The sequence below is a fragment of the Leguminivora glycinivorella genome, chromosome 11 (genome assembly GCF_023078275.1).
Source record: "Leguminivora glycinivorella isolate SPB_JAAS2020 chromosome 11, LegGlyc_1.1, whole genome shotgun sequence".
In the NCBI taxonomy this organism is placed as follows: domain Eukaryota; kingdom Metazoa; phylum Arthropoda; class Insecta; order Lepidoptera; family Tortricidae; genus Leguminivora; species Leguminivora glycinivorella.
In genome coordinates, this window is record NC_062981.1 from 8,799,816 (window position 1) to 8,811,452 (window position 11,637).

The 11,637-nt window shown below is 37.1% G+C and overlaps 1 protein-coding gene across 1 annotated transcript; it reads left to right on the top strand.

The window, feature by feature from the left end:
* Positions 1–369: 369 nt before the first annotated feature.
* On the top strand, positions 370–5,765 carry LOC125231437 (protein sister of odd and bowel). The gene is made up of 2 exons (XM_048136895.1): positions 370–1,536; positions 4,800–5,765. Exons 1-2 carry the CDS (start codon positions 482–484, stop codon positions 5,173–5,175), a joined length of 1,431 nt encoding a protein of 476 aa, XP_047992852.1. The 5' UTR covers positions 370–481; the 3' UTR covers positions 5,176–5,765.
* Positions 5,766–11,637: the final 5,872 nt, after the last annotated feature.

Here is an 11,637-nt window from a genome sequence, read left to right on the forward strand (position 1 = left end):
ATTCATACACCTAATTAAACATATCTTATTAATTTTGACACATGCATCTTATTGAACGCTTTTTGTTATCTCAATGATCATTGTAACATAAAACGGGGCTGACCGACACGATGGCCTACGATCATTGTTTTCCCATACGCAGGTACGGGACGATTCCATTTGGAATCTCATTACACTTGAAAGGGTTACAACAAATCTGGCGCAACGCGCTCTCATGGACGTGTCTGTCGTTAGGGCAGCGTGAGGTGACCATTACTGCGTACAAAGAGTTACCTAAAATAGAGAGCTTTTGTGAGGCGGGAGGAGGCGAGGGGAGGGGGCGGGGCGGTCGCCGGCTGCCCGCCGGCTCAGTCGCGCCGCGTCATACGACCGCCTCGCACGCTCGCGCGCTCCGGAACGACGCACGCGCACGAGACGCCCTCCGCGCCCCTCCCGCGAACACGTGCTTTCACAACCCACCGATGATTTTTGACTAACAACCATGCAAGAGCAAAGTTCGTCGCGCTCAAGCAAATCCACCTTGAACTCACTAGAAAGCGCAATCCTCAAGCTCAAGAATAATCTTCAAATACAAGACACCAAGAGCTCCTCAGACATGAACAGCGTTATAACCGTCGACCCGCCGTCACCCCGGCCGGATACGAAAAGCAACACAAGTAAGAGTCCTAGCACAACTACGAATCTGAACTTATCGATTGCATCAGCGGCATTGTTACAAGAAAACATGCTACAAAGATCTCTGCAAGGTGTTGTTCTATCCTTACAAAACGCTATGATGAGTTCTTTACAACAAGCCGCTTTGCTGCCTTCCAATTCTGCAGCTGCCGCTGCTCTGAATTTACAAGCATTGGAATCTTATTTGACTTTACAACGTTTAACATCAGTCTCAACTGTAAGTAGTACAATTCAGCCTAATACTTCTGAAAGCAATTCGACATCCAAGCAAGATATACTGAGGATAGCGACGGCAAGCGCTAAGATAAGTGAAATTGACGCTACTGAAAATACATCTCGGGATTTTTCTCCTAAAACACCTGAAGACTATCAACTATCTGATGCAATTGCTGCTGAAGATGTAGACTTATCAGAAGAAGTCGAAGAAGACTTGGCTTTATTAGATAACGAAGATGACTTCACGTTAGAACAACATTTGGAATCGACCTCAAAAGGCTACGGCTATGGATCGTCGAGCTTAGACAATGGGTATCCAAGCCTTTTAATGAATTCCATGTATCAACAACAAATGAATGGAAGCCCGTCTCAAGCACCTTTGTCACCGCAAGCATCAAACACATCTAGTTCCAAATCAACGAATAGCTCAACGTCTTCCACGGGTAGCAATATATCAACCAAACAAAAGACAACTGGAAGCGGACCTAGGACAAAAAAGCAATTTATTTGCAAATTTTGTAATCGACAATTTACGAAATCATACAATTTGTTGATACATGAAAGGACTCATACAGATGAGCGGCCATACTCCTGTGATATATGCGGCAAAGCTTTCCGTCGGCAAGATCACCTTAGAGATCACAGGTAAAACTACATTTCTACCTATTATTAAGAAAGCAAAGTTCATCACAAAATAATTGAATAACTACTTAAGTAATGAACATTATTATTTTATTTAACATTAAAACTCTTGTAATAAAATGTAAAAGTTATAACTAGATTGCATGTTCAGAACGCACGAAAAAATAATCGTTACATCAATAATGGAAGAAAACTATTTCAAACATCCATTTAACCTGTCTTCTTATTTGGTGAGGTCACGCATAACTCTTTCTCATACCGATAACATATTTTAAAAGATTCACGATTCTCCGTTTTAGATATCGGTAAAACATTATGGTCGTCGATTTCCAACGCGAAATCTTATTAGGAACTTTTGAATAATGGCGTTGAAGAAACACATATAAAACAAAAAGGGTTAAGTATGGCTTGGGCAGATGGTATCGACAAGTCGTCCGTCACGCTCGTAAATTATTTCACAAAACCGCCGCTAATCTCTGACGATCCAATGTTTTAATTTTGCCTCCTTATTTTGTTTTTCTTCTCCTACGCATTCCTTCCAAATCTTTGAGCATAATCTTCCCAACCCAACGTATTTGGTAAGAATGTAATAACATACATTTTTGTCAACCCGATAGCACCCGGCACTTAAGCAATTCCAACTTTAAACATCCCATAGCCTCCTAAGGCCCAAGGCGAAATTCGGCCCCTAGTCATTGCGAACCACGGTACTACCAGTAGTACTATTGTTTTATACTCGTTCAGGCCCAAACATTAGGAACACATTTTTTAAATGTTATTGTACTTGTATGCCACCAACAGCTTTGGGGCATATTTATTATCAGTGTATGATGCCTTTTCGGATAATTTGATTTTAATTAAAAAAGTCCTACAGGAAGGACCATGGGCTTATAAAAAACGTAATTTATATTAAGAAAATAAAAAAAATCACTTAAAGATTTGTTTCTTTTTTAGTTTTATTGAATGAATACAATAAAATAATAGTCTTATTTAAATAATATAATGCACTAATCACTTTTAATCAGTCTTGGACGAACGTTACTCCACTGCGAGCCTGAGATCGTCCTCTTGTAGGCGCTCCTCGACGACGTCCAGAAGCTGCACGGCAAAATATCGGGTTCTGCCGTGGTTAGGCTTTGAAATTAGTTCTGACAGAGAAATATCGACATAGGAACTAGAGGAATCATACCGGGATCTTGTTTGTACAAAATTTGTTTCTATGAGTTTTATGTCGCAAAAGTCTGTTTCTTCATCTTCAGTTTCTATTTCTGATTCCCTAAGAGCGAATTATGTTTCTCTGTCATTTAATCCTACAACAATAAAAGCAATATGTGTCAGTTTTTGCAACCATCACAAAAATTATTATTAATTTATGTATTTGTATAAACCCGAGGTACTACTCATAGGACTTAATATTTTTACATCCCGTATTTCGTAAAATATAAGCAAAATCAAAGAAATTATTACTTAACTCCGTAAAATAACTAATAAAAAAGAAGATAATTTAAAAATTAGTAAAAAATTACTCAAGATTACATGAATAAAATTGGATTTACTAACCTCTTCTTCACGGAATAACCATGTCGCCGTCTGTAACTTGTCAGTTTGACACTTTGTTTGTATTTTTCAAGCTTATGAGTGTGTTCACATTCAAACTCAAATACCCCTCTAGAAAATCGTATACGTCAGTTTAGATTGGCACGAAATTTTAAATCAAAATTATGGCTTATAAAATAAGTCCTACTGGTAGGACCGTGGTACGCTATGACTATACAGTCGTTGAAGAAGCTGGGTCTGAATGACCAACTTAATTATTACTATAGGAAGGACCTTGGGCCTTAGGAGGATAGAGATCTTAAATGCTATAAAACATGAGATAATCCAAACAACAACTCGTAATCTCAGTTAATCTATTTCTTTACTTATCTGGTCAATCCACACCCAAAAAGAGCTAAAGGTGTGGAAGTTTTAACACCTGTCTCGGCGATTTCCTCCCAAATCACCGTATCTCTGTAGCAATAAAATAAATTTCGTGTAGACGCCGGAGGGTTAACCCGGGCCCGGCCGCCTGTCGATGTTCAATCGGTGTCTCTTGACACGATACATTATAATGGACCGGAGCGGGCCTTCGACGGGACCGAACAAAGCACGTGGCGATCTTGACGTGAGGATTAATATGGGCGACAAAAAATAAAAACCGTAGTAAATATATGTTGCACACAGTCGAGTTTTTGTGTCGGGTCGTTGGTATTTTTTGTGTCGATTGAAAATTTAAATAACCTCAAATTAATTTTTATCTCGTTTGATAATTTGGGAATCATTTTTCATGCTGCCAATTTTGGCATTCAATGATGTGCGTTATTATTTCTCGACGTGAAGAGATCGGGGCAAGTACATTATGGATGTTGAAAGCGGTTTAGGTGCTCACAAGCCATCAATACGCATTGCGAGCTTAGTTAATCAGAGTTGTCGTGTTGAATCGAGCTAGGCCTAACGCGATGCGCCGGCGCGCTGTCGCTCCACGCTCCACTGCGCGAACGCCGCTCGCTCTAATCACCGTCATCATCTCGTGTTTTAATATTGAAATTATTCTTTCATTCACCGTCTCGAAGCGTCTCTTTATCGTCGCCGATCTAACTAATCCCAACGATTATTACACGTATTACGTTACTTTGAACACGTCGTAATTTACTCGCTTCGAGTCTGTTTGTTTATTCGATACGGAGATGATTTCTCGAATCGGAGAGCCGATTGCTGGTTTTATCGCTTTATGTTATTATTGATTACACGTTGTTCCGCGTGTTAATTATATCTTGTATGTTTAAATTTAATTTAAAATCGTAGGTACGAGCGCGTTGGATGGATTTAATTAATGCCTTCTGATGTGCAATTTTGTAAATCAAATTATTAATGAGAATTTATAGACTGGTGTTTTGATTCATGGCCATATAAAGCCTATCTTTCGGATAGTCTTATACAGACAAGTATTAAAATAGCATGTGTAGGCTGACATAAATGAACATCAGGAATAAAAATGAGAGGGTTTGCCAATTTATTACCAATATCCCGAGGGCAGTTGTAGGCTTCCCGCCTCTCCCACGAGGTGTCCGGAACACGCAAGCCGGCGTTTCGGCGCCCCCAGACATGATATATTTATTGTCCCTTTCTCATAACCTTCTGACTAAATAGGTACTTATCCTTGTAGCTTGTAAATTAGGCTTTAATTTTTTTTCAATGTGCTTTAATTTATTGTTTCTTTCTTACAGGTACATACATTCGAAGGAGAAGCCGTTTAAGTGCCTGGAATGCGGAAAAGGATTCTGCCAGTCGCGAACACTAGCCGTCCATAAAATTTTACATATGGAGGAATCGCCTCATAAGTGTCCAGTGTGCAGCAGAAGTTTTAATCAACGATCTAATTTGAAGACACACCTTTTAACCCACACAGACATAAAGCCTTACAACTGCTCTTCATGTGGGAAGGTGTTCAGGAGGAACTGCGACCTGAGACGCCACAGCTTGACGCACAACCTCGTCGGGATCTCTTCCGTAGCCACTTCACCTAATGGCAGCAATGGCAAGAGTCCTATTTTAAACCCAAACTTCCCAATTGATGCCCTTGACACTGAAGACGAAAACTAAACAGCTCTTAGTGATAAAATAAAAGAGAGTCTTTATTGATGTTGTTTAGTAAAAGAAAAAGACTGAATAAGTGCATCGTAATTTAGTGCCTTATGTTTATATGTTTTTTTTACCCAATCTATGTGACTAAGGTTTCCAGCATTTAGATTTCCAGTAATATTGTTATTTTATGTTTGGGACATCGCGCTAGTGCTTGAAAAATTGTTTTGATCTTTTAGTATTATTTCGACTGTAACATTTTGTAAATTATCTGATCTCATTTGTGTTTGTAAATATTATTAAGATTGACTTATTGAAATTTAAAACTTTCGCCGTCCTTTAGCATATAAGAAATAGTAGTGAATTTTATGTAGTTATCAAAATAAGTTATTGATCTTAATGCAACAAAAAGTATCGTTGTCATTTTTATATTATCATGAGATAATGGTAATAAGGTTTGTTTTTGTTTTCATACAATTCTACGGTACTATCAATAAACTACATTCCTACTATAAGTATTGAAATAAATTAAGTCTTCCGCCATTAGCTTCATTGAGAATGTTTTCGAATCTTATGGATAAAATTATGTATGAACATATTGATAAGGGAGATTATTATAAATGTAAATAAAAATGAGAATTATAATTGTGTGCATTGTTTATTTTGGATGATGAGATTTTTTTTTTTTTTTTATACTACGTCGGTGGCAAACAAGTATACGGCCCGCCTGATGTAAAGCGGTCACCGTAACCTATGGACGCCTGCAACTCAAACACTGTCACATGCGCGTTGCCACCCCATTAGAAACTTGTACATTCCCTTTTGCTGTGTTAAGTACACAGCAAAAAGGAGTGTACAAGTTCCAAGGAGGGTTCGGGTTGCCGACGACTCAAAGGACAATAAACGGAACAAGTTAGTTCCGTAAGTCCTCCCGTCATCAGCACACCGCACCCTCGATTTACCCACAAATGTAAGCTATAATAAATAAACTATTAATGCTGGGATGCGATACTATTTTCGCTCTCTAGAAGTCTAGACGTGACCATTACCGTACTAACATAGGACGCGGAAAGATGGGAATGATGAATGACCTAATAAAAATGAACTAGACTACGGTCAAAGTGGTACTGATAGACAATACTGGGTTATAACCAGACATCTGCCTAATAAAGTGGTATACTTAATTACAATGTTATTTCCGGCAAAGGCAGCTCGCTCTCACAAGAAGCGACATCTAGGATGACTTAAGGGCAATAGGTATGAGGGCACAAAAAAAAGTGTGTTACTGTACTTTAAACAGAGGTCTATTCAACACTGAATTTAAATCTATTGACACATTTAGATAGCAGTAGGTATAATTTTAAGAATGCAGCTCTCGTGAACACTGGACTATACCAGCCAGGCAAGAGAGTATTTCAAGTCAAGTTACTGGAGAACAAGTGCAGTTGGCGATTGGTTGGTCACATCCCTACACCTTTTTTATTATATATAAAAGGATTCGGAGCAATAAATATTAATTTTAAGCAAAACCTATGACGAAAAAGAAGAGGCTAAGACAACGCTCACGAGCTTTTAGAAAATATTTATCAAATTTCAACAAGTGCCTGTAAATAGTGATTTTATTCCACCTATTTATTTTTAACTTGGCCGCTATTTTTTACATGAAGGTCGATTAAATTACCTAAATAGCCTATTAGAATTACGTAAATATTTCTCTATTTAAAGGCCGGCCGGTACTCAGCAGATTTGAAATCCAAAAGATAATAGGTATATTGTCATACTGTGTGACTTTCCATATCCTCATCGGAAAAAAGGAATAATTTCTGATGGAGTCTCAGTTCATTATAGCACTTAAAATTTACATATTCTCTATTCAACTCGTATGAAAAAGACAATCAGATGACGACTGAACAATTTTACCTCTTGACCCTTGAACGGATAAAGTTGAAACTAAGTACGGGTGTCGTAATTTGAAACCGAAACAAAAATCTTCATTTTTATTTTGATCCTGACCACAAAAAAAATTTGACTGATTTTTTTGGGTGCGTATCGATCGATATAACTTTTTTTGATATATTTTTAGTCGTTATAACGATCATTTGATATAATTATTGAATCATATAACAACAAATAATGTACTAACAAATTGTATAATTCTTATTTAATATAATGATCATTTTTAGGGTTCCGTAGTCAACTAGGAACCCTTATAGTTTCGCCATGTCTGTCTGTCCGTCCGTCCGTCCGTCCGTCCGTCCGTCCGTCCGTCCGTCCGCGGATAATCTCAGTAACCGTAAGCACTAGAAAGCTGAAATTTGGTACCAATATGTATATCAATCACGTCAACAAAGTGCAAAAATAAAAAATGGAAAAAAATGTTTTATTAGGGTACCCCCCCTACATGTAAAGTGGGGGCTGATATTTTTTTTATTCTAACCCCAACGTGTGATATATTGTTGGATAGGTATTTAAAAATGAATAAGGGTTTACTAAGATCGTTTTTTGATAATATTAATATTTTCGGAAATAATCGCTCCTAAAGAAAAAAAAGTGCGTCCCCCCCCTCTAACTTTTGAACCATATGTTTAAAAAATAAAAAAAAAATCACAAAAGTAGAACTTTATAAAGACTTTCTAGGAAAATTATTTTGAACTTTACAGGTTCAGTAGTTTTTGAGAAAAATACGAAAAACTACGGAACCCTACACTGAGCGTGGCCCGACACGCTCTTGACCGGTTTTTTCGAATAAAATTTATTATAACATACTTTGAGTATAATGATTATTTCTGATAATAATTAAATTGTATAACACAAATTCTTTCTAAAACACAGTTAGAATAAAAAACAATTGTACAGTAAATTAGATCCATCATTTACCAAAAAAGTAGATTAGGTTAGAATGTGTCCCCTACACACAACGCGCTGCTACCAGAAAAATAGGTTAGGTTAGGTTAGAACTGTGACCCTTAAACATATGTACTGCTATCAGAAAAAGTAGGTTAGGTTAGAACTGTGACCCTTAAACATATGTACTGCTATCAGAAAAAGTAGGTTAGGTTAGATTAGAACTGTGATCCCTTCAAAAAAGAATAAACTTAATTCATGAAATGTTTTATACTGTTTGCTAGTTATATTATACTAATCGTATATCAATTGATAGCTATACCATATAACGGTTATTATAAATAAGTATTATACGAAATAATGATTATACAAAATAAAAGTAGATATTTTGTGGTTATACCAAATGTTAATTATGTCAAATGAGTAATTATATCCTTTAAATATATACGAAATGTTGTTATATCAAATGTTATTATACGAAAAAAAGTTATACCGATCATTACACACCCGATTTTTTTTATACTACGTCGGTGGCAAACAAGCATACGGTCCGCCTGATGGAAAGCAGTCACCGTAATCTATGGACGCCAGCAACTCGAAGAGTGTCACATGCGCGTTGCCACCCCATTAGAAACTTGTATACTCCCTTTTGCTGTGTTAAGTATAAGTAAACAGCAAAAAGGAGTGTACAAGTTCCAAGGAGGGTTCAGGTTGCCGATGACTCAAAGGACGATAGACGGAACAAATTAGTTTCGTAAGTCCTCCCGTCGTCAGCACACCGCACCCTCGTTGAGCTGGCTTCGCCTCTGGCTTCGTCTTACTCACCGGCAGGAACACAACACTATGAGTAGGGTGTAGTGCTATTTGGCTGCGGTCTTCTGTACTAAGGCGGAGGAATTTCCCCTGTTGGGATCTGCTCTAGAGTCGAGCGAGACGATATCCGCTGTGCTGTGCCCTACTACACAAAGACAGCGTAGTTACTCATGCTGCATTTTTCGTTCCTATAAATTGCTTAAGTATTAAGATTAAGACATTCGATTTTATTCAGACCATCGATCACAACATCTGAACAATGCATCGCATTAACAGACCTTATAAGTGGTAATTACAAAGGTCAAACCCAAATCACACAATACAGCCATGAAAAGTTATGGCAACAGCATAAGGCCCTCTTTGCCCCGACGTCTCTGTCGTCTCTTGCACGTCTATTAACAACAAAGAACGACTACTGAGCTTGAAAAATCGATTCAATACATCCAAATCTATGGTGAACCGTCGCCGATTCACACGAAGAAAAGGACCCATTGTCGTTCCACACAAAAGGTCTTGAGTGTATCAAAATGACATAAAGAACCTTAAACCATATAAAATAACCTTGTAATGGCCCACATGTCTTCGATTTTTTACATTTCTGGAAATGGATGATGTGTTAAAAAGGCGGATAACAGATTGTGGATTGGAACAGACTTATTTGCTGAAAAGCATGAAATTGGGAATCTCGGTTTTTCAAATGATGCAACAGATGTAAACAATGCCAATTCTTAATCTTAATGTATTTGATGATAGGAAAAAGATGTATTTAAAATCTTGCAGCAAGATATCGCATGTAAAACAGTCGTTATTTAAATTATAAAAAGTTTAGGCGCAGAAAATGAAAAGGATACTTTCAACATTTTAGCTTGCTTGAGAGAAGACCGTTTAGAATATCATCAGAACAACATACAATAATAGTGGACTTAGTCGTTTTCAGGATTCCGTACCAAAAAGGTACAAAAGGAACCCTTATGGTGCCGCTCTGTCCGTCTGCCTGTCTGTTTCTCTGGTGTATGGTACTTATTTATTTCAGTTTTGAAATTGTATGAGTTGGAAGTCAGCAATTTCCACGAAAAATTTGTTGCTATGGTTAAGCATTCCGCTAAAAATGAGACAGATGTCGCAATGTAATTAAGTTAGTAGGTCAACTTTATTTATTTTACCTAGCGGTTCAGTACTTTTACCATTTAAAATGTACCTTTTTTTATACAACCACTATTGGATAATACCTTGACCACATGACGGATGATTCGTTACGGCTAAGCCAGCGTTGTGGTTATTTGATTACAAGCTTTTTTCCGATACTTGCTTTTACACTGTGGTTTTTAATGATACCGTGCACTTCAATCGATTTGAAGCGTTGGCGAAGACACGAGGTTTTTTAATAACTGTAACTTGTGAGTCATAAATTGGAAAGAAAGGATAAAAGATAATTGCCGATATTCAATTGAAAAAACAACAATTATATATTTATTTAACGCCATATAAAAGTACATATGTTCATACAAAAGAAGACACGTACCTATACATCAAAATAACATTAGACACTAGAATAAGAATCAGAACAAAATGCCGCGGCTATATATACTATAGCTGACGATGATAGCTGATAGACATGATGAATGATTTTTACTGAATTTACGTTGATAATGTGTCGATGACAAACTGCCATTGACTTAATAGCAAAACGGAAAGGGCTAAAGACACATCATAAAACATTACATTACAAAGGTGTACAAAAACTGCACAACAACAAAGATCAAGACATTACATTACAAATACAAAAGCATTCAAAAGCGCATCACTTCACATTAAGCACCGCGGAGACATAATAATGGGACACCGTATCTTAGACCTTTCAAGCCGGGAATTATTCACAAATTACATAGCAATCACCCCAATCGGAAATCCCGCTGGGTTAAACATAGTACACTTTTAAAAGACAAACATAAATTTGCACCCGGCGAAGGTTAACAAAGACCCACATAGCCCGTGAAGCTACAGATATAAAAACGAATTTCAAGACCATTTTAAGTCTCTAGGGTTGAGTAACAGCAAAGTCAACTTGGTGTCACTGTACTTATTTTTTTTTTCGTTTTTCGCAAACATCACATTGTCATCGACACCGAAATTACCGACGATTGTCACAAAGGATTATGTTTGCCCTCGAAGGTGTTTGAAAAATATTTGCTTTGCCGTTTCGAGTGCGTTTTATTAGGAGCGTTTTTATTCGCGACCACACACGGTACTGCTTTTTTTTCTCGTGGAATTGTATGAGGTGTTTTGACAATGCGCCAGAACGTGCGTCGGAGCGGTTTCGAATGTTAAGCACGGTTTCGCTTGACTTGTTTGTCTTTGAGTTGCGTTCTCTTGTTCGGGGCTTTGCACACATTAAAGTTGGTATTGGTAGACATATATTCATGTTATCAAGACATGTTCAGAATAGAAGTACTTGTAAAACTATTTGATAACAAAATATAACATTGACGACTTATTGATTTGAGAAGTCATACTTATTAGTCACCGATCAGATGACAGTAAATAAACCTGTTTAGTTCTAAATATAGAAATAGCGATCACTATGTATAGGTAATAAAGAAATCACGACACAAACATTTTCGGACTGGTTTTTCTACAAGACAAGAATATTATGTCGATCATTTGATATCTTAATATACATACTATGTACATACATCTATTTGACAAAAAATATATGAAGAAGATAGGTATCTTATACATAACTTTTCTTTGCCAGCAAAATTACGCATACCTCGACTACATGTGGTCAGAAAATTTAATTTGTATTTAGTGTAATTAGTTTATACT

Coding starts and splice junctions, on each gene's coding strand:
- LOC125231437 (XM_048136895.1), top strand. CDS start 482: ATGCAAGAGCAAAGTTCGTCGCGCTCAAGCAAATCCACCTTGAACTCA. Junction 1,537..4,799: donor GATCACCTTAGAGATCACAG/GTAAAACTACAT, acceptor TCTTTCTTACAG/GTACATACATTCGAAGGAGA.